The 23,937-nt window shown below is 34.1% G+C and overlaps 2 protein-coding genes and 1 long non-coding RNA gene across 5 annotated transcripts in view; 1 reads left to right on the top strand and 2 right to left on the bottom strand.

The window, feature by feature from the left end:
- The first annotated feature begins 509 nt into the window (after positions 1–509).
- The window catches only part of LOC121961493, a 26,179-nt gene continuing 2,751 nt past the window's right edge, over positions 510–23,937 (top strand). Inside the window, exons 1-3 of one of the 3 annotated variants that reach the window (XR_006107048.1) lie at positions 510–571; positions 692–749; positions 17,631–17,699. This is a non-coding gene — a long non-coding RNA (uncharacterized LOC121961493). Of the gene's footprint in view, positions 750–3,020; positions 3,296–17,630; positions 17,700–23,937 lie in introns of those variants that run through there. The other 2 variants (XR_006107046.1, XR_006107047.1) reach the window with 2 other exon arrangements.
- LOC121961492 (23 kDa integral membrane protein-like) lies at positions 3,307–13,651 on the bottom strand. Its single transcript, XM_042511498.1, has 9 exons — positions 13,556–13,651; positions 10,750–10,815; positions 9,313–9,438; positions 9,130–9,204; positions 8,232–8,327; positions 7,336–7,430; positions 5,998–6,103; positions 5,076–5,159; positions 3,307–3,594 (listed from the first exon to the last, which is right to left on the bottom strand). Exons 1-9 carry the CDS (start codon positions 13,613–13,615, stop codon positions 3,472–3,474), a joined length of 831 nt encoding a protein of 276 aa, XP_042367432.1. The 5' UTR covers positions 13,616–13,651; the 3' UTR covers positions 3,307–3,471.
- LOC121961491 (tetraspanin-8-like) overlaps positions 22,964–23,937 on the bottom strand; it is a 20,186-nt gene continuing 19,212 nt past the window's right edge. The window contains exon 8 of the mRNA XM_042511497.1: positions 22,964–23,518. Coding sequence (XP_042367431.1) covers positions 23,438–23,518 — 81 coding nt within the window. The 3' untranslated portion in view covers positions 22,964–23,437. The remainder of the gene's footprint in view (positions 23,519–23,937) is intronic.

Genomic DNA, 23,937 nt, shown 5'->3' with positions numbered 1-23,937 from the left:
ACAATCAACTCAACTCAACTTAACTTTATTAATATCGACCCTTTCATACAAACATGTAGCCCAAAGTGGTTCACATGCTAAACAGAAAAAACACAGACACAAAGACAACATAAACAGCTATACCTAAAGGTTTTGTAAAACTAGAAAATGATAACAAAGATAAAATTATATATAATATATATATATATATATATATATATATATATATATATATATATATATATATATATATATATATATATATACTGTCAAACAAACACAGACAAAAAGTCTATAGAACATAAATTAAATAATCAAATAAATAAATAAACATGCAGCGCAAGGATGACATAAAGTTAAAAAACATTATTAAAACTTAAAATTTAGGATGACGTTATCTTATTGTTATTGTTGGCCTATTGTATCTTGGTTCAAATAAAAAAAACACACACAAAAAAAAAAAAACGGCGGACACGTTCAGTGACGCAAATTAACCACGCCCACCGCGCTACGTCACCGACAGGTGCATGCTGGTTGCGCGCGGGGGCGCTGGTGGCGTCCGCGCAAATGGCGTCCACGGTGGGTCCTTCAGGTGAGGAGCTTTCTGCTGTTTGTGACAGTAAATCCAGTCACAGCTCGGACCGCAGAGGACAGGTGGACAGGACATACTGGACACAGAGACACTGAGTGGACTGACTGTGTTTTTCTTTAGAGAAGGACCGTGGAGGACTTTACGGTGCACGAGACCAGCAGGATAACAGCTCAAACAGGTGAGTCCACAAAACACACTTTCTGCTTTGTGCTGTGTGTGTGTGTGTGTGTGTGTGTGTGTGTGTGTGTGTGCGTGCGTGCGGCTCTTTTTTTGCGTGAATGTTTTTGTGTGTTATATTAGTTTCTGTTTATATCTGTGTTTTATATCGCTGTCAAAGTGTCAGGTTTTTTGGAGGGACTAGTGTGTTGTGGATTTACGACAGTGATAGTCAATATACGGCCCGCGGCCCGAGGCTACAAAAACAAAAGTGCCAGTGGAAGATCCCCTGCATGCCCTAAAATCCTAGAAACGTCCTTAAATTCAGAAACACAGGCTACTTAAACTTGGAAAATGTCCTAAAATTCCAGAAATGTTCTAAAAATCCTCAAAACTGTCTAAAATTAGAGACGGGTGGTCAAATCCAAGAAATGTCATAAAATCCTGGAAATGTTGTAAAATTTGTGAAACCCTCTGAAATCTAAAAATGTCTAAAATATGATAAATATGTTAAAATCATAGAAATGTCCCAAAAATCTTAAAAACGCACATAAATCCTAGAAACATTAATACATTTAAAAAAAAAATTCCTAAAATCCCAGAAATGTTCTAAAAGTCTAGAAACTTAATTTAATCTGAGAAACTTGCAAATATAAAGAAAAATGTCCTAAAATCCAATGAATATCCTAAAATCCTAGAAATGTCCTAAAATCCTAGAAACGTGCATGAGGCTGCTGCAGAAATGTTTTTATTTATTTATTTGTTTTTTACAGACTTTATTTAGCTTAAGAAGGAGGAGAATTTATTCATCGCATAAAGAAACATTTCATCCGTCAGTTTATTACAAATATTTGACATCTGGAGATTCGTAGTTTTCACGTCACAGGAAGGAAAAACTGTCATCTGCTGTCAGAGAAATGTAAAGCAGTAAACTGTACAATAACTACCTCTGAGATGGAGGTAAAAATGGAAATACTAAAGTGCTTACGTGCAGTACTGGAGTGTACTTATTTACCGCCACAGCTGCTGGATCTGTGACACAGAAACTGACTGTGGCTTTTTACAGAAACCAGAAGAAGCTGGATTTATGAGGAGGTGCAGACCTCAAACCTGATTTCCTGTCAATCTCACGAAACCATATGAAGTCTTCAAAAGTGTATAAACTTAAAAATGATACCTAATTTATTTAAATAATAATAAGAATTGTCTACTTTTGGTGTGTAGGCTCGTGGTAATTTTGTAATATGAGTGACAGGTTTTAGTATAGTGAGGTTTGGTTCTGAGATAATGTAACATATATTTCATATTATGTAGATTATATTTATTATAACATAAATACTTTTTTTACCATGTGCAAATATACATTATAAATAACCTCAAAGTTCATTCCCTGAAGTTTTTCGTGACTGACGCTGTGAGGAAACGTAGCTTTTAGACACAAAAACAGACCTGATGCGTGTTGTTGTTTTTATCTCTACCACCATCTTGTGGCTATTGGAGGAAATTACAACTAAAAACCACACAAATATTCCTGATAAAATAAACTTTATTTATAACCCACTATCAAAAGATGACAGCCAAACATTTCATCACAACCAGCAGCCACTCCTTCTTTAAATTTTTTTTTTTTTTTTTTTTTTTACTCTCAGCATCTGAAGTTAATTATCCAAAGAATAATCACATAAACATCACGACCGGACAGGGTTAATATATCTGTTCAAAAGCAGAGATAAAAACTATCCTAAAGACACTTTTCTGTATCAGTCACTCACCCTTTGTTACGCTGAAATTGTGAAGAAAACTTTGTTGCTAAAATCTTACAAACATCCTTAAATCTTAAAAACTTTCTTACATCTGGAAAATATCCAAAAATAATAGGAATGTTCTAAAATCCTTCCTAAACGTCCTAAAATCCCAGAAACATGCTAAAATCCAAGAAATGTACTAATGTCTGATAATATCTTAAAATCGTAGAAATTTCCTCAAAATGCCTCGAAATCTCAGAAAATCACTTAAATCCTAGAAACATTTTTACATCTGCAAAATTTCCCAAAATCCCAAAACGTTAATAATTGTGAAGAAAACACTGTTGCTCTCACGTCTCCACGGTGAGGGATCCACGTTTAAGAAGAGCAAAATAAAACCGAAACAACCTCAGAAGCTCTTTTAGAAACTTAAAAAGAAATCAGCCCAGAGATCCGAAGCTCACGAGAGAAACTCAAACATTTCCAGAAATCCGTAAATTCTTTGAAAAATCTCAAAAACACTTTCTGAAACTCTGAATTTCTTCTAGAAACTCACCGTGGCGGCATCGTGGAAGGTCACCAGCAGCAGGAAACGAGGAGCGTGAAATGTAAACGTGGAAATTCACCGCAAAGCAGCAACACGTGATGACTCGCCATGTCGGCTTACACCTGCATAATAAAACATTTAAAAATCGCAAAGAAGAAGCACTTGAGTCCTAAGTTAGGATGTCGATTATCGTAGCTTTACGCTTCGAAAGATTTGGGACAGCCGTAGTACAGACGCGCGTTTTTGTTGTTTTTGGAGGCCTGAGAGTAAACACACAGTGAGAGTCACTGAAAAACGAATTTTTAGTTTTTTTAAGACGAACTCTCTGTCAAATATAAATATTTTTTTAGAAAGATTTCAGATCCTGAAAGAGCAAACGAGAGTTTGATTGAAGTCTTGCGATGGTCGCCTGCGGGTGAAATGGTCGTGGCTCAGAGGTCAGAGGTCAGAGGTCAGGTGAGGGAGGGTTTGGGTTGATATTTCACTCTGTTGAAGTCATCGACCGTAGTTTCTACCGGAGGCGTCTTCCAGTATTCCTCCAGACCCAACGTCAGACACAGAGCAATGGCCGCCATCTGCAACACCGGACGTAAAATACTTTATTTCAAAACTTTCTCAGAAGCACATCGACTCTGGAGATTTATGTTCATCAGAAAAAAACGAAATGGATGATTTAAAAAAAAAAAAAAGAATCCATGTTAATTTAGCTTCTCATAAAAACCGAAAATCTGAAAAACGTTTTCACATAAACCCGTAAACATTTCTGAGGAAGTATAATATACACAGGCCTACACACTTATACTGCTTTCAGAGTAGTAAAGAAAACCTATAATATTTGAAACACATTCTGGAAATTTAAACTCTGAAACTGATCCAGAAACTTAGAAACATTTCCAGAATCATGTTAACAAATCTAAAAGCATGTATGCAAGACACAGCACAGAAATATAGAAATAAGTTAGTAAAAAAGAGAAAATTACCTATAAATAAGCACAAAAACAAAGAAAGGTGAAAAAACAATAACTGACCCAAAAAAATCTGAAAATTGAAAAACGTGTTTTTTTTCTGTAACATAATTTAAACACAATTTTGAATAATTTAATTAATTATTTAATTAATAATGAATTAATAATTTAAATGTTTTATTTTTTATGATGTTTTAATTTTTTAAATGTTTTAATTTTTCTTTTTTTTCTGTAATTTCCTCCCTTAAAAATAAATAAATAATAATATTTTTCAGCTTTTTTCCTTGCCACATTTTTTTTTCTAACTCCCTGCGATCTGTGGGACATCTTGCCAAGTTGCTCATTGCCTTTTCCCTCCATGATTTTGACAAAAGTCAAATCAATTTATTCAGGTTTCGAAGGGTTAAACAGCTTCTAAAAAGTGTGAGTGCAGCACAAGAAAACCGATGTTGATCCAGCTCTCAAAGGGTTAAACTTTCCCACAAGCGTATCATGCTTATAGAAATGCCTGTCTAGAAAATTTAAAATTTCATAACACAAAATAAAAACGTATCTTCAAACTAGAAACAATTTAGGAAATTATTAAAAAAAAAAAAAAATTCTAAAAAAAATGTAAGAAGCTTGTAATGATTCCAGGAACTGTACTTAAAGCTAATTTAAATGTAAACTTTTATATCATTGTGTAAAATCATAAACAAACTACAAACTTTACACATCCGTAAATTCATAATCTGACTGAGAAATGTATCACATTTATAAAAACTCCTGAAATGTCTCCTAAATTTCTCGTAAACTCTTCAAACTTATAAATATTTGTTATACGCAGAACAGCAACATTTGCTGTTAGATAAAGAGAACGAAACTCTTTAAAACGTCGTAATGTTGACGTCCACACAATGTGAAATTCTATCATTAGACATTTAAAATATCGTCGTCCCGATTTTCATTCCAGCAAAATTTAACGTTCGTTGAGTGAAAGAGGCCAACGACTTCCTGTTACCAAATCGACGTCCGCTACCAGCTGGGAAGAAACAAGAAAAAAATCATAAAATTGGTGAAATTGAACAAAAAGACAGCGTGTGATGTTTTACCGCAATGGTGGCGAAGGCAGAAATGATTCCTATCCTGAGTTTGATGGGGAAGCTCAGGTAGCTCTTCAGGATGGGGCCGCACGGCTGCAGGTCAAAGGTCACAATTAATAAAATATGCCTCTTTCTGTTGAGGCACATCAGGAAAACTCTGTTATCCTCCACAGTGAGGTCAGAGGTCAGAGGTCAGAGGTCAGTCATAGAGTGATGAGGAGCAAAGTTTACATCATCAGTGTCCGGACATTTTCAGAGCAAACAGATTTTATTTTTGTGAAATAACATAAATATGAAGTGATTTTGAATTAGAGATAAAAAGCATGAAGACTGCTGTTGATGAAAGGAAGAAATAGATAATAATAATAATAATATTTATTATTATTATTATTATTATTATTGTTATTATTATTGTTGTTGTTGTTGTTGTTGTTATTGTTATTGTTATTATTGTTATTATTATTATTATCATTATAATGATGATGATGATAATAATAACTAATCCCAGAGTCGATAATGCCGACAAAGGGCAGAAAAAAGTGATGGCAGAATAAAGTAGGGGATTCGGACATATTAGATAAATTCAACAGAGAACACTGATAATAATAACAATAAAAAGATAAATTAGAGGCTAAAATTTAAAGGCAAAAATAAAAAATAAATAAATAAAAGTAAAAAAGGAGTTAAAAGACACATTAAAAAACAACTTAAAAGAAGAATTAAAAGACGACTTCTCATAAAGGCAAGTCTATAAAAATGGGTTTTACGAAGAGTTTTAAAAGAAGTCGCTGATTCTGCCAGAGAAACACAGGAAGTGAAAAGGAAGGAAGTCGAGATGAGGTGGCGAGGGGAAGAAAGACCGAAGACCGTAAAAAAACACAAAGCAAATTAAAGACGGGAAAAAGAAAACGAGGCCGCGGCGTTCAGTTACCTCGGAGTGAACCCATTGTTTATCCGTGACTTTTTGGGTGGGAGGGTAAAGGTCAGCGGTCACCATCACGCAGGGCCCCTCTGAGCTGGAGTTACCAGGCCGAGCGCTTCAGAGGGAGAGAAGAAGAAGTCAAAACCTGATCAACATTTCCAGAACAAAACTGAAAACAAAGAGTCAGAGTTTCCCAGCTGGCAGACACTTCTAGAAAAAAGTAAAATTCCTCGAGAGTCTAGCAAACCTCTCTAAACCTAAATTCTCTTCGTTTAACCGGAGATGTTGAATTTTGAGAATCTAAAAATCCTTCCAGAGGCTCAAAATCACTATAGGGAGAAACTCAAAAACCCTCCTGAAGTCCAATCATTCAAAAACTTTCAAGGCTTTCTTAAAACCTTTCAAGAAATGTACAAATTCTGCAAGAAGCTCGCAAAAGTTTCCCCTAATTTTGCAGATTTATCTAGACGCACAAAAGCTCTTTGACTCACTTCAATAGAAATCAGAGAATTCCCAAAAATTCCTCCAGTAGTTTGAAAGTTTTATAGGGAAACTGCAACTATTCCAGAAATCCAGAAACTCTTTTAGGAGCTTAAAATTGAACTTAACATTTAGCTTTCAAATCTTGTAGACGCTCATCGAGATGTAGAAATGCATTAAACTAGAACTATTCCAGAAATCCAAAAATGTCAGAAAATCCTAAAATTAAAAAGTAAAAATAAAAGTCAAAACTAAAAATCCTATTAATGAATGTCTAACTTTAAAAGTTTTCTGAAAACTTTAAAAGAAAGCTTTTACATGTATCAGGAAAATAATGAAACAAAATTGAGGGAAATTTTAAAAAAAAAAAAATCACAAACTTATTAGAGAAATCCAAAAATTCTTCTTGATGCTCAAAAGGTTTAAGAGAAACTAAAACTCTTGTAAAAAAAATCACAAACTACCGTGATAAATCTCAAAACCAGAAATCCAGAAAAATATTTTAGATTCTTGCTTACTTTTCTAAGAACTAAAAAAAAAACCTAAAAAAAAAAAGTTTTCAAAAATCAAACAGTTTTAAAGACCCCAAAACCTCTTAATTAAGGAAAAGAAACAAATGCAGATTTTTTCTCGTAGCTCAAACACAATAAAAATCTTTTTCTAAAACACCAATTTTGACTCCAGAAATGTCTAGAAGATCACAAAAAGTCCAGAAAGTCTTTGAGAAACTCGTCAAAAAACAGAGATTTCATTTAAATCTACAAAATGCTTCTTCAATCTTTATCTTCAAAAAAGTCAAAAAGATTTAAAAAATACTGATAGAAACCTGAAAATACTGAAACAAGTTTTTCCGTTTTGCTGTCTCACCTGGGCTGCAGGTCAGGGTCCGGAGATCTGCACAAACAGGTGACGGGAATTTGATTTCCCCAGTCCTCAAAACTCCTCAAACCACAACAAAAGTCCTGAAAAACAGATATTATTATTATTATTATTATTATTATTATTATTATTATTATTATTTATTATTATTATTATTATTATTATTATCATTATTAATACAATTATTAGAACAAGTCAAATAAAATTCAGTGTAATTCTGGCCAGTCAAATTTAAATTAAAGAAAGATTCATTATTATTTTGGAATTTATAAAACTAAGATCTGGAATCAGGAGTCATTTCTTCTTAAAACTAAAGTTTTTATTTCACTGCAGAGAAATATTCTCCCATGGTTAAACTGTAATAAATTATTCAGTAAATATGTGCAACTTTCCTGATATTTATTTGGTTTTTGGCTGGTAGTTTATGTGTGACGGGAGAGACTGAATGGACAAAAAGTCTTTAACTTTATCGTTTTTATGAGATGAAAAATGAATTATTGTCAGACAAAAAAGTCATAACACCGGCAAAAACTTCAGAGGTGAAATCTTACTCGAGGTTACTTGTATTTTACTAGTCTCTCTGTTTTATGCCACTTTATACTTCCACACTATTACATTTATTTGATGACTTTAGTTACTTTGCAAAACTAGAATATCGATACAAAATGCACAATAACTAATATGATGCATTATTGTGGATCCTTTCTTTAGAACAGTAATCTGAGCCTGTAAGTGGCAAAAACAGACTTTAAGTGGTTGCACACTAATGTGATCATGCAAAAAACGTGAAAATAGGGTTCAGGTTAAAGAATACTGAAGTTAAAATGCCCTTTAAACCATTTATTAGCTTCACTTTGTTTCCCGTAATCCTTTCCGTCTCTTACGGAGGTCTGAAGTTTGTTAAGTTCGTTCTGGATGTAACTGTCCGCTCTGTGGAGGGGAGTCACGTTCTGAAACACCTCGTCCACTGCACCGTCCATCTGCAAAACAGACACAACGCAACACAACGCCACGGTGATGTGCAAACAGAAGAGACAGATGAAGAACACCGAGAGTTTGATCTTTAAGGCGTTTTAATTAAAAGTTTAAAAATTGTAAAGAAAACAAATTTTAATCTTCAAAATCAACCTCGAATCTGATTTCAGTGTCAATATGAATAACATTTCTGCGATTAAGTTTGTTTTATGGTTGATTACTTATGTATAAATGTCAGTGAAACTCAAATGAACATGACAGGTCTTTAAAAAAAAAAAAAAAAAAATTTAAATAATAAAAAAAAAAAAAGAGGGAAATGCCCTGGGTAAAAAGTTAGAGTGTAAAATAATATATATATATATATATATATATATATATATATATATATATATATAGTAATGTAATTAGAAATAGTTCTCTGGAAAATTTTAGCTTTTAAAAAATTTATTTTCTAAAACTACTAATTTCTTGCAAATTGCGGGACGTTTCTTGCCAAGTTTCTTATTGCCTTTTTCCCATGTTTTTTTTTGAATAAATCAAACAAAGGTCAGGGTTCAAAGGTTTAAATACTTGTGAAAGGTGTCTGAGTGCAGCACAGAAAAGTGATGTTGATCCAGGTTTTTATAGGGTTAAAGGCCGGGGTCATGAGGTTTTCCACTCAAATAAAAATATAGTCACAAAAAACAACGTGCACCATTTAAATCTGTAATGTCGTGATGAACAGTTACGCCTGCAGGGGGCAGCAGTGTCGGTTAAAGTGGATCATCACAGTCATGAAGGGACAGAGACACACACAGGCAGAGTCACCTGAGCTTGAACCTGAACCAGCGGCGAGGCGACCACCATCAGAGCCACAAACTCCACGAATATCAGAGCAGAAAACTGCAGGAGATAACGACACGTTAGCCTCGCCCCCTCTGTGTGTGTGTGTGTGTGTGTGTGTGTGTGTGTGTGTTTGTGTGTGTGTGTGTGTGTGTGTGTGTGTCTCACCACTAGCAGCAGAGGTTTAGTGTCCAAAGATGCAGCGCAGATGCCCAGAACAGATAAAATCACTGTGATGGGACCGAACACCTGCAGGACCAGTAAGCCGTCGCTGGTGGACAACTGGTCAAACAACTAGGAGAGATTAAAATAATCAGATTTAAGATGCAGATTTTGTGTCAAAACAATTAGCACAAAATACAAAATAATTCAGAGCAATATAATAAAAAAATGCACGCTGGCAATCGTAGTTGACTTATCACTTTCAGTTTAATGTCCACAGGATTAAACATTTTATTTTAAAAAAATAAATAATAATTTTTAAAATTTTAAATCTCAGTTGTTTATTGTTCGATGTCTCAGATACTCATTCGTACTCGCTTGTTTTTGTCTTTTATGATTATTTAATGAGAGTTGTTCGGGGGAGCTTGACCTGAATATTTTCATTGCTTAATTTGACTGCTGCTCTGTAATTGTTATCAAATTGTTGTAAAATAATTAATAAAAGTATAACTATATAGGCAATAATTCTTAATCTAGAATAATAATGATAATAATAATTAGTAGTAGTAGTAGTAGCAGCAGTAGTTGTAGTACTAGTATTATTAGTATTAATATTATTGTTGTTGTTGTTGTTGTTGTTATTGTTGTATTCATCATCATCATCATCATCATCATCATCATCATCATCATCATCATCATCACTCAACTAATCTTTATTATAATGATGCACATTATGATTGATCCAATTTGTATAAGATATTATTTTAAATATTATAGGTTTGAATTCTTAAAATGTATCTAATATTTATTCATTTCAATTATATCTTTATCATAAACATACAGCTAATTATTTATCAAATATTTATGAAATTATTGTATTCATGTAAAAATTGCAATTATGTCTTAATATTAATCCTACAAATGATCATTTTTGTAATTTCTAATATTTAATTTGAAATATATGCATTTTAATTAGCATTATTCATTTTTGGTATTTTATTCATGACTTAAAATAACAAAAATCTTCTCAGTTTTATTATTAAATATCCACACCAAGCCAAAAAAGAATAATACATGATTAAATAAATAAATAAATAATTTCTACTCATGATGATTTATTATAAAATACTGCAATGATTTTAGAAAGTTGAAATGGGCATATATTAATTGTATTTTTTTCTTATTCATTTATTTAATTGGGATTTTTTTTGTCTCCCTAATTAAATTTTATGGAGAGGTATTTAAACGCTCATTTTATATTTATTTATTTAATTCCAAATTTATGTAGTTTATTACTTATTTGTTTAATCCCTCCTCTATTAAGATAATTATGTAACATCTGGTTTTTGTAAGGAGAAAGCAGCTCCAGCAACAGACCAACAGGCGGCACACGGCAGTAAAACTTTCATTTTATTTGTTGGACTTTAGCACACACACAATTACCTGGGCGACCGGTGTGTTGCCGTCGATGGGGGAAAACCCGACACCGATCATCACCACACCAGACACCTGCAGAGACATAATGAAGTTGGATTAAACTGCTGTGACTGAGTGTTTGTTGGCTTTCACTGGAGGAGGAAGTCTTTAACTGCAGCAACATTCCTGAGAAACTATTGTGTTTCCCCGGAGAGACGCTCATCAGACTCCCATCAGCTGCGAGCTCTGACGTCCTCCGTCTCACAGTCACAGGAAAAAAAAAACAACCATAATTTCTCTCCATTTAAAGTTTCCAGACTCCAGCAGCAGCTTTAGGGAATATTCTCCCTCTGAATAATTTTCTGGGAACAAGAGTTTTTGGCAGTATATCAGTTTTTGCAGCTACTGTACTGCAACTTAATTTTTAAAGGTTATTTATCATCATATTCACAACAATTACAGAGCAGCAGTCGTATTAGGCAAAAAATAATCTTCATGTCAGGCTCCCTCCAGCAACTCTCATTAAATATTTATAAAAGACAAAAACATGCAAGTAAAAATGAGTATCTGAGACATGTAAACACACAGGGTCCAAATACAAGATTTAAAATAGCATGATGTATAAACTGTAATGTAAAGAGCAATGTTTATGCATCCTGAGCAGTACTAATATATGCATACGTATTATATAAATATACAGCGAGAAATGTAAACAGGTTATAAAAGAGGAAGTAGAAGTACATAAAGGTAATGTGACAAAGGTAAAATGTTAAATGCAATAACAAATGAAAATATTGAAATGTTTTGCTTTTTAATCCATGTTTTCCTAAACATAGAAAACAATACAAATGTTTGCAAAACAAACAACAACAAAGAAAACACAGATTCAATCCATATTTAACATGTAAAGACAAAAACATGTAAAATAAAACAACAATAGCATGTCAAACAAACAAGCTGTTATTCCAGCCCATTTAAACACGTGGTTACTAATTACTGTAATCTGCTGATAGAAAGTAAACAAAAACCTCACAGGAGTCAAAACAGGAAGCAGGAAAATAAGAGCCATTAAAAAGAAATAACCACAACAATATTTCAGCTTTTCTCTGTGACTGAGATTGTATATATTTGAATAAAAAGTTTTTCTGCAGCTACTTTTAATGGTGCATGATGATTTTATGAGATAAAATGAGATATTTGGAGTTTTTATCATTTGATGGTCGTGTATTTTGAGTATTATATAATGTTAAAAGGAATGTGTTGATGAGTGAGAGGACATGGTGGAAAGAACAGGAAACCTAAATTAAGATTAACCGCAAAAAAATATCAACGTGTATTACGTAATGTTTAATTCTCGCAAACTCTTTAAAGAAACACTTACGTTCTTAAAAAAGTTCATATACATTATACAATAAAAATACATTTTTCAGTACATCTCTGGTGCAAAAGTGTCATATCTTTTTTTTATTGCTCATAGCCGACGCGTTGATAATAATGAGAATTAACTTATATTTATTTGCAATTCAAAGTGCTTTACAGGTGACTGACAAGCTTTTAGTAAGCACAAGTATAAACAGTAAAACAATTTGAGACTGTCACAGAAAATTGAAATTATACAAAAAATAGAAACAAAGATTAAAAATAATAAGAATAAAACAGATTAAATGCAATTAAAACCTTTTTAAACAACATTAAAAACTTAAAACAAAACAATGGCCACAAGACATTTTAAATATAAGCCCAACTAAAGAGGTTTTAAGATAGACTGGATTGATTTCAGTGCTGAAATCTAAAAAGAGCATCAGTGTCATTAATAACAGGCTGTAAAGAGATGAAAAAGTAGAGGCCCCAAGATCGACCCTTGAGGAACACCACAATGAACTGAATAGTGCTGAAAGAAATCCAAGACTTGTTTCTTCAGTGTATTTAAAATAATTTAGTGATCAAAAGAAATGTTTAAATTTAGTCATACCAATACTTAAAGTTTACTGGCATCTATATTTATCCTAATATTAGCAACTACTTTTAGTTGTACTATGATGTGCTTGAAAACATTATTGTTGTTGCGCTAAAGAAAATTAGATTATTGAATTAAGACAGTTCTCTCTTACATTTAACTTTATAAACTGAAGTTGAGAGGATGTTTGTAGTTACTTTTTATATCTGAGATAAGCGCAACAATAATAATATTAATATAGATCAATCTATATTTTTTTAATGTAGTGATGTAATTAATATGTTTAAGTAATGATTATTAAAAACAGTACTAAGATGAATATATTTTACCCGTACCTCAAACGTTCTCAAGACACGGAGCAGGTTGAATATGAATCTTTTAGTATGTGATTGATTGATTATTATAAGTATTAGAAATTTTAAAAAATATTTTTACTTTTTAAAAACAGCATGGAAGAGAAAAAAAGAAGAAAAAATAAAGAAATTTTATGATAAGCAGAAAAAGATCATTTGATCGCAGTTTCCACATAAAATGGACCTCGTGGTGAAATTAATTTCTCTTGTCAAAACGTCAAAAGTACATATAATGTAAATGTACTGACATATACAATTAAGTTTTTTACGTCGAATACACAAATCCTCACATATTTGTATTCTGCAGAAAAGTTTTACCACTATATTTTATTCTGCCTTTATATTTATTGCAGTGCAAAATAAAAGGCAGCACTGAGTAATGCTAAATAAACAGAAAAAACAAAATTTTCAACACCTTATTTTCTTTTCTTTTCCTCTTCTAATAAATTTATAACCACTGCTGCTCATCGTCATCACAACATGCCGTTAGCAGTTAGCAGTTAGCTCTTAGCAGTTAGCTCACCAGTAGCAGAACGGTGACACAGATGGCGAGTCCTCGTAAGTAACTCCTGCAGCGAGCCATGACCGCCGTCTGAGAGCGCTGAGCTAAAATAGAAACAGAGCAGAGACCAGAGCCCACTCTGTGTGAGTGTGTGTGTGTGAGAGTGTGTGTGTGTGTGTGTGTGAGTGTGTGTGTGTGTGTGTGTGTGACTGTGTGTGTGTGTGTGAGTGTGTGTGTGATGGATGTTGTTTAAAGCTCAGGAGTGTTTGGCTGCAGAACGAAGAACATGACCAAGTTTGGAAGATCAGCTGGAGGAGAGGAGAGGAGAGAGGAGGAGAGGAGTATCTACGAGAGGAGTAAACATGAGAGGAGAGGAGAGGAGTTAATATTAGAGGAGAGGAGAGGGGAGGAGAGGAGAGGAGTAAATATTAGAGGAGAGGAGAAGAGTAAACATTGGAGGAGAGGAGAGGTGAGGAAAGGAGTAAACATGAGAGGAGAAAACAGGAGAGAAGAGGAGAGGAGTAAACGTGGGAGGAGAAAACAGGAGATGAGAGAAGAAGAGTAAACATGGAAGGAGAGGAAACGGAGGAGGAGAGGAGAGGAAAAAAGAGAAGAAAATTGAAGAGAGGAGGAAACAAGGAGAGGAGATGACACAAAAGAGGAAACGAGAGGAAAAGAAACGAGCGAGGAAACAAGGAAAGGCTGAGAGAGGAGAGGAGAGGAGACAAAAGAGGAAACGAGAGAAAACAAGGTGAGGTGAGGAAATGAACGAGGAGATGAGAGGAGGAGAAACAAGTTAGGAAAAAAGACAAGGTTACCTGAGGTAATCTTTCTACCTGCTGAAGGACAGGAAGGAGTGATCGAGAGGAAGATACAAAGAGGAGGACAAAAAAACACGGAGGGAGGAGAGAAAGAGGGATGAAGATGAGAAAAGGAAACGGTGAAGGAGGACTGAAGATGTTTAATATAATAACAGCGTTTATAAATAAACACAAACAGGTTGAAACAGTCTGACGTCAGCGAGCGTTCAGCTGCAGACTCAACAAAGACGCCTCCTCATTAGCTGCTGTTTCCAGTGTTTACTGGCCTCCTCCCAGTTCTGCTCATCACAAACCAGCACAGCTGACTCCTTTTAGCAGAAGGAGCTCCTACTTAAAGCTCCTCGTTACAGGTGTCGGAGCTCCTCAGCTCCTCTGTTTAATAAATCCCAAAACTTGAATTTGTGCTTATTCTCCAGAATTTTCCACTTTATATTTCTCCACCCGAACTTTTTACCGCAAGTATGTAATAAAATGCCATAAAAAGTCATAGTATAAAATGCCATAGATCATAGTAAAATTTGTTTAAAAAAAAAAAAAATCAAGTTTATATTAAAAAATATCATTGATTAATCAAAACTGATGTGAAAACAATGAGGTGGGGCATCGGTGGCTGAGTGGATAAAGCAGGTGCACCACAACTGAGTGTCCATGATGCAGCAGCCTCAGGTTCAATTCCCACTCAAGGCCCTTTGCTGCATGCCACTCTCTTGCCCCCTTTCACACTACTAACCTGTCCTATCTAATAAAGGCTAAAATGCCAAAAAATAACCTTTAAAACAAAAAATAGTATGTTAAATAATATGTCAAAAAATGTGATTAAAAAGTTGTTGTATAAAATGCCCCAAAAATAATAGTAAATTATGTAAAAAAAAAATTATGAAAAAAGTTTGTCAGATAATGTCATTGAATAGGCTACTAAAAAAAATCACAAAAAACTTTGCAGTATAGTACGTCAAAAGTGACAGTACAATAAAAAAAGTCTAGAAAAACTGAATTTCATTAAAAAAGTCATCCTATAGTATGTAAAAAAATAGTCATAGTATAAAATAAATTGTCATTGAATAGTCTTTATATAAAAAATTACTTAAAAACGTTGTACTATAGTATGTCAAAAAAATTAAAAAAAATAATAATTAATTGTGTAAAATGTCATTAAAATAATCATAGTAAAGTATGTTAAAAAATTAATGAAAAAACAAATGCTCAAAAAATGTCATTGACGTCATCACGCTACAGTACCTGTAGTTCAAAATGCTCGATGGCTCATAATGCTCATAAAAATATCTTAAAAACTAAATAAAATATATAGTTCAAATAACTTAATCGAGTGTTAAGAAATATTTTTGTATCTAAAAATCTTTGTGATCAATATGCTTTGTTTTTTATATTGTAAATCCTAATGAAAAGGTATGTCTAATTTTCGTATTTTATTCCTAATGGCACAATTTTATCATCAATCACAATTTTTATCATTTTTATGTTTTATTGACCCACATAACCTACTAGGTTGGACATATTTTAAGGATATAAGCGTCTGAACATATATGCCAAGAAAAGACAAGTAGCAAAAATAAGCTACTGTAGGCACTAATGGACTGTTTCTGTCGCAGAGTGAAAGGGTTAAGCATTGACTGGTTTGTAAAATGGTCATTTCATATATTTATATTCTAAAGCAGCTTGTGAAATGTGTTGCCAGCAGAGCCTGTTAAGTAGATATAATAAAACATAATAGAACAGAAAGGAATTCAGTGGAGTCATTAAAGGCAGCGCTGTGTTGACTTTAGGCTAAAAATAACTGAAGGGGACAGACTAACTGTCTGTGTGTGTGTGTGTGTGTGTGTGTGTGTGTGTGTGTGTGTGTGTGTGTGTGTGCGCACGCTCTCAGCTGGTCTCTCAGCTCGGTGTGTTTCCACAGGGTATAAATATCCTTACATAGTGATAATAAAGATAAACAATGAGGGACGCTGCAGCTGCTCGCTGCGCTCACGTGTGATGGAACATTTTCATCCATCACTCTGCAGCGTAAAACATCCATCAGACCTGCAGGACACCTGACGGAGCGCCTGTGTCACCAACATTTCAGCCTCCAGAGGGCGGCCTTCAGTCGTTTTGTCGTTTTGTGCTATTCATGGTGTTGGTGACTTTTATTGTGAAAGTCTTTTTGAAGATAGTTGTCTTTTATTTTCCTGAAAAAGACTTGAGAGAGGGTACTTTTTTATTTTAGTACTTAGTAAGCTTTTGATAACACCTTGCACAGCTTGTGTAATATAGCACTTCCAGTCCAGTTTGTAAGATTTAGTGAAATTTAGTGTAGGGGTCAAAAGATTATTGGCCCAGCTGTTTATTGGCATCTTGCATTTATTTTAATGATAGTCTATGAAATAATAAATAAAAAAAATGCAAAGAAAGAGTCAGCCTGGGAGCTATTTTTATTCATCTATTTTTTTTTTATTTAAGTTTTCTATTTTATTATTATTATTATTTAACTTAATTTTTTTTCAGCAAAATGTATCTCGACGACTGAAAAAGCATGATCTTAGTAGGCTATCAAAAGTTGAATTTTCTATATTTGCAATATTAAGAATTTATATAATGAATCATTTTATAGAATTATTAATATAAAACATTTATATGATAAAAAAATCAATACTTGACATCAATTTAGCGATACAGTATTGCTGTGCAAATATATCACGAAACTATGTTGTGTCAAGAGGTGTAGTGGAGGAGAGATGTAAAGTAAATTGGAAATACTCTATACTATCTATACTAAGTACAAGTATTTTGAGATTGTACTGAGTAAATCTGCGTAGTTACATTTCGGCACTGACTCGAAGTGTGAAAGTTCATTTGTAACTTTTGTTGAACAGAGTCTTTGACACAATAATCAAAGCTAAAACGTTTACTTGCAGTGCTCAAGAGGTTTTAAAAAACTTCACGAAGGACATGAGGCAGCTGTCAGACTGGACTCTGTGACACTGAATGTTGAACTTTTGGTACTTTTTGGAGTTTTTATGCTTGTAATAAAAGAGCCGTTTGGATTTGTCTGGTGGAGGAAGGAACAGAGTCCTGGCATTTATCAGAAATTCACTTCACTTGTGACGCAGACAGGAAGTCAGACAGCTGAACTTGCTGTCATCTTTTATTGTGTTTAGACATCAGAAGGGATAATAAAACGATTTAAAACAGCAGGCTGCGGCACAGGAACACATCGTATTCAGTGTGTCAATAGCAAATAAACTACATCTGCTGTTGAATTATGTCACATCATGCAGGTAATTGGTGGTCAACGAGCGATCCACAGACAACAAGACGAGAGGGTCCACAGAGAAAGCCTAAAAAAGGTAAAGTTACTTTATATACTAATCACTAATTTAATTTGTTATTTGAGTTTATTTTTTTAAGATGTGAAGCCAATTTGAATAATAAAAAGTCAAAGTATGTCAAAAAATGTCAGTAAAGTAATTTGATACATGTCAAAATTTGTCATTTTTCAAGTATTATTACCTATTACCTAAGCTATACTATTATAGCTTGTTTTTTTTTTGAGTCGGCCACAGCATACAATGTCCAAAAAAAAGGTCTAAAACATCATGATTTGGCATGTTGACCCAAAATGGCCAAAATATGACATAGTATAGTTATGGCGAAAAATGTCATATTTTGACATGTATCAAAAATGGCTAGAAACCACTTATAATAGCTTGTAGAGTCGTCCTATAGCATACTGTGTCGACAAAAGGCCTAAAAATGTCATAACTTAGCATGTCAAAAAAAAGGCCAAGAGCCAGATAGTATAGTATGGCAAAAAAATCTCAAATGTTGACCCATCCCAAAAAATGGCTGAAAAAAAACCCTGATTTTTTGACCCATCCCAAACAAGACTGAAAACCGCATATTACAGCTCATAGAGATGTGCCACAGCAAAACATGTTGAAAACAGGGCCCACAAAAAAGGCCAAGAAGTCAAAATGTCACATATTGAGAAAAAGACCAAAAATCGCATAGTATAGTATGGCAAAAATCTCAAATTTTGACCAGTCCCAAAAATGACTGAAAACATCATAGATAGGCGCCATAGCATAGCATGTTGAAAACAGGGCCAGAAAAAAGGCCAAAAAGTCAAAATCTAGCATGTTGAAAAAAGAGTCCCCAAAAGGCTAAAAAAGTAAAAATCTAGCATGTTGAAAAAATGACCAAAAATCGCATAGTATAGTATGGCAAAAAATCTCAAATTTTGACCCATCCCAAAAATGGATGAAAACTACGTATTATAGCTCATAGACACACGCCATAGCATAGCATGTTGAAAACAGGGCCAGAAAAAGCACAAAAAGTCAAAATCTAGCATGTTGAAAAAATGACCGAAATCGCATAGTATAGAATGGCAAAAATCTCAAATTTTGACCCATCCTAAAAATGGATGAAAACTGCATGTTATGGCTCACAGAGACGCACCATAGCATAGCATGTTGAAAACAGGGCCAGAAAAAACACCAAAAAAAAAAGTCAAAATCTAGCATGTAGAAAAAATGACCGAAAATCGCATAGTATAGTATGGCAAAAATCTCAAATTTTGACCCATCCTAAAAATGGATGAAAACTGCATGTTATGGCTCACAGAGACGCACCATAGCATAGCATGGTGAAAACAGGGCCAGAAAAAAAAGGCCAAAAAGTCAAAATCTAGCATGTTGAAAAAATGACCCTAAAATCGCATAGTATAGTATGGGCAAAAATCTCAAATTTTTGACCCGTCCCAGAAATGGCTGAAAACTGCGTATTATAGCCCAAAGACACGCGCCATAGCATAGCATGTTTTAAAAACAGGGCCAAAAAAAAAGGCCAAAAAGTCATAAAAACGCATGTTGAAAAAATGACCAAAAATCGCATAGTATAGTATGGCAAAAATCTCAAATTTTGACCCATCCCAAAAATGGATGAAAAACTACGTATTATAGCTCATAGACACACGCCATAGCATAGCATGTTAAAAACAGGGCCAAAAAAGCCCAAAAAGTCATAAAAACGCATGTTGAAAAAAATGACCGAAAATCGCATAGTATAGTATGGCAAAAATCTCAAATTTTGACCCATCCCAAAAATGGATTGAAAACTGCATGTTATGGCTCACAGAGATGCGCCATAGCATAGCATGTTGAAAACAGGGCCAGAAAAAGGCCAAAAAGTCAAAATCTAGCATGTTGAAAAAATGACCGAAAATCGCATAGTATAGTATGGCAAAAATCTCAAATTTTGACCCGTCCCAAAAATGGCTGAAAAACCACTTATTATAGCTCATAGACACGCGCCATAGCATAGCATGTTAAAAAACAGGGCCAAAAAAAGGCCAAAAAGTCATAAAAACGCATGTTGAAAAAATGACCGAAAATCGCATAGTATAGTATGGCAAAAATCTCAAATTTTGACCCATCCTAAAAATGGATGAAAACCACTTATTATAGCTCATAGACACACGCCATAGCATAGCATGTTGAAAAAAAAGAGTCCCCAAACGGCTAAAAAGTCAAAATCTAGCATTTTTGAAAAAATGACCGAAAATCGCATAGTATAGTATGGCAAAAATCTCAAATTTTGACCCGTCCCAAAAATGGCTGAAAACCACTTATTATAGCTCATAGACACGCGCCATAGCATAGCATGTTGAAAACAGGGCCAAAAAAAGACCAAAAAAGTCATAAAAAACACATGTTGAAAAAAACTGACCGAAAATCGCATAGTATAGTATGGCAAAAATCTCAAATTTTGACCCGTACCAAAAATGGCTGAAAACTGCTATTATAGCTCATAGACACGCGCCATAGCATAGCATGTTGAAAACAGGGCCAAAAAAAGCCCCAAAAGTCATAAAAACGCATGTTGAAAAAAATTACCAAAAATCGCATAGTATAGTATGGCAAAAATCTCAAATTTTGACCCGTCCCAAAAAATGGGCTGAAAACTGCGTATTATAGTTCATAGACACGCGCCATAGCATAGCATGTTTTGAAAACATGGCCAAAAAAAAGCCCCAAAAGTCATAAAAAACGCATGTTGAAAAAATGACCGAAAATCGCATAGTATAGTATGGCAAAAATCTCAAAGTTTGACCCGTCCCAGAAATGGCCTGAAAAACCACTTTATTATAGCTCATAGACACACGCCATAGCATAGCATGTTGAAAAAAGAGTCCCCCAAACGGCTAAAAAGTTCAAAATCTAGCATGTTGAAAAAAATGACCGAAAATCGCATAGTATAGTATGGCAAAAATCTCAAATTTTGACCCGTCCCAAAAATGGCTGAAACCACTTATTATAGCTCATAGAGACGCGCCATAGCATAGCATGTTGAAAACAGGGCCAAAAAAAAGACCAAAAAAAGTCATAAAAACACACGTTGAAAAAATGACCAAAAATCGCATAGTAAATAGTATGGCAAAAATCTCAAATTTTGACCCGTCCCAAAAATGGGCTGAAAAACTGCGTATTATAGCTCATAGACACGCGCCATAGCATAGCATGTTGAAAACAGGGCCAAAAAAAAGGCAAAAAAGGCATAATAACGCATGTTGAAAAAATGACCGAAAATCGCATAGTATAGTATGGCAAAAAATCTCAAATTTTGACCCGTCCCAAAAATGGCTGAAAAACTGCGTATTATAGCTCATAGACACGCGCCATAGCATTAGCATGTTGAAAACCAGGGCCAAAAAAAGACCAAAAAGTCATAAAAACACATGTTGAAAAAATGACCAAAAATCGCATAGTATAGTATGGCAAAAATCTCAAAATTTTGACCCGTCCCAAAAATGGCTGAAAACCACTTATTATAGCTCATAGAGACGCGCCATAGCATAGCATGTTAAAAACAGGGCCAAAAAAAGCCCAAAAAGTCATAAAAACGCATGTTGAAAAAAACCAAAAGGTAAAATCTAGCATGTTGAAAAAAATACCAAAGATCGCATAGTATAGTATGGCAAAAATCTCAAATTTTGACCCGTCCCAAAAATAGCTGAAAACTGCATGTTATAGCTCATAGAGATGCGCCATAGCATAGCGTGTTGAAAACAGGGCCAAAAAAAGGCTAAAAAGGCTAAATCTAGCATGTTGAAAAAAATACCAAAAATCGCATAGTATAGTATGGCAAAAATCTCAAATTTTGACCCGTCCCAAAAATGGCTGAAAACCGCTTATTATAGCTCATAGATAGGCGCCATAGCATAGCATGTTGAAAACAGGGCCAAAAAATGGCCAAAAAGTAAAAATATCACGTTGAAAAAATGACCGACAATCGCATAGTATAGTATGGCAAAAATCTCAAATTTTGACCCGTCCCAAAAATGTCTGAAAACTGCGTGTTATAACTCATACAGACGCGCCATAGCATAGCATGTTGAAAATAGGCCAGAAAAAGGCCAAAAAGTCAAAATATCACATGTTGAAAAAACGACCGAAAAAATCGCATAGTATAGTATGGCAAAAATCTCAAATTTTGATCCGTCCCAAAAATGGCTGAAAATTGCGTATTATAGCTCATAGACAAGCGCCACAGCATAGCATGTTAAAAACAGGGCCCAAAAAAGCCCAAATGTCATAAAAACGCATGTTGAAAAAATGACCGAAAATCGCATAGTATAGTATGGCAAAAATCTCAAATTTTGACCCGTCCCAAAAATGGATGAAAACTGCATGTTATGGCTCACAGAGACGCGCCATAGCATAGCATGTTGAAAACAGGGCCAGAAAATGGCAAAAAAGTCAAAATAAAGGGTGTTTAAAAAATGACCGAAAATCGTATAGTATAGTATGGCAAATCTTTGGTCATTTTTTCAACATGCTAAAACATGAAGTTTTGGGTTGTTTTTAGTCGATTCTTAAACATGCTTCAGTATATTATGTCTCAACATGCTGTTCTATGGTGTGTTCAGCCTTTTTTTCCGACGTGTTGTATTTTAACATTTTTTGCCATTTATTATTCATTTTTTGACATGCTAAAACACGTTTTTGGTCATTTTTTCAACGTCCTACACTATGAAGCACATTTTAGTCGAAAAAGCAACCAAAAGTTGCATAGTATGGCAAAAAAGGTAAAAATATTACATGTAATAAAAAGTGCTGAATACAACAGAACAGCATGCTGTTGTTATTGTCTCGACGTGCTATTCTATGTTGTTTTCCGCCCTTTTTTTGACATACTCTACATACAATAAGAGCATAGCATGTTGTCCAAAACAGCAAAACAAAAATCACAATTCGAATTGTAAGATATTTAATTTGAGGTTTTATTTTAAAATGGCAATAACATTGTATTAAAGTATATTGTTTACGTGAACAATTCTTAGAGTAATTCTTGAACAGCATGAGGAGACATCACAACTTTTCCGAAAATGGCAACAGATGTGACAGACAGCAATAGCAGTGTTTGATAACAACATCTGTCCCTTCCTGCATCTAAAACAAATTAAACAAGGCATTGCAGAAATAACTAAAAACTATTATTAATCATAATTTTAAGCCTCTTCCACGTTAATTCAGGACAGTTTAAACTCTGTAAAAAAAAAAAAAAAGGAGAGCTTGGCTAAAAAGATGTGTAGACTAATGAGTTTGCAACATTTTCCAAGAATAATATTTAAGATTAACCAAACTTGTGACATTTAATTTTTTTTTTACAATCTTACCTTGTATTTTTGGTTTGTCATAATAATTGATTTCAATACATATGAAGCCCCACACAACAAAAATTCTTCCTAAATTTTGTTCTGTAATACCAAGGCGTGAACTATGACCCTAAAAGGTTTTCAGTAAAGATTAAGGAACACAAGTTAAATCTACTTGTTTACATTCTGCATAATTTCTTAATATACTTACATATTTCACTTTTATCACTATTGAGACTCCATACAGTACAAACCAGGCTGTGTATTACCTGTATTTAAGGCCTGTTTTTTAAGCAAATATCTGCATCTTCCTCCACAGGTGAAAGCACAGGTTGTTTTACAGTAGCACTGAGGTTACACGGGCTGTCGGGCATTGCTCACGAGCCATTGCCGGGCAGAGAGGGGGGTGGGGCCACGAGTGCGTGTTCAGGCTGTGTTGGCACTTGTGGCACCGTCCTTCCTGCCAATCTGACAGTACAGGATCATCGCGAAGACCATGCCAAAAATCTGTGGAGAAAAAACACAAGATATTTTAAAACAAGCACCATAGTTGATGTAATGTAGTTTCATTGTGTTGTAAATCATCAAATCTGACTAAAATGGTTAATTTAAGTAAAATACTGAAAAGAGTAAGAGCGCAGTATGTTGAGTAAAAGCATTAAAGATTAGTATTCTATGAGGTCCAAAATTATTAAAAAGCGTTATAGTATAGTTGTCAAAAATAGCACAGAAATGTCATAGTATAGCATGCCTTCATACTAAACATCAGTTTAGTATGAAAATACTACGAAAGTCATACTATACTGTCGACCAAAATAGCTTAAATCATTACAGTATAGTATAGCATAAAAACATCATAGTATGACTACCAAAACAGCATCAAATCATCAAAGTATAGTATGTTGTCCAAAATAACACGAAAAGTC

This window comes from Plectropomus leopardus, chromosome 22, assembly GCF_008729295.1.
Source record: "Plectropomus leopardus isolate mb chromosome 22, YSFRI_Pleo_2.0, whole genome shotgun sequence".
Taxonomy (NCBI): Eukaryota; Metazoa; Chordata; class Actinopteri; order Perciformes; family Serranidae; genus Plectropomus; species Plectropomus leopardus.
This window is presented reverse-complemented; position numbering and strand designations above follow the sequence as displayed.

Coding starts and splice junctions, on each gene's coding strand:
- LOC121961492 (XM_042511498.1), bottom strand. CDS start 13,615: ATGGCTCGCTGCAGGAGTTACTTACGAGGACTCGCCATCTGTGTCACC. Junction 9,205..9,312: donor CTAAACCTCTGCTGCTAGTG/GTGAGACACACA, acceptor TATCTCCTGCAG/TTTTCTGCTCTGATATTCGT. Junction 3,595..5,075: donor CTGCCTTCGCCACCATTGCG/GTAAAACATCAC, acceptor CCGGTGTTGCAG/ATGGCGGCCATTGCTCTGTG.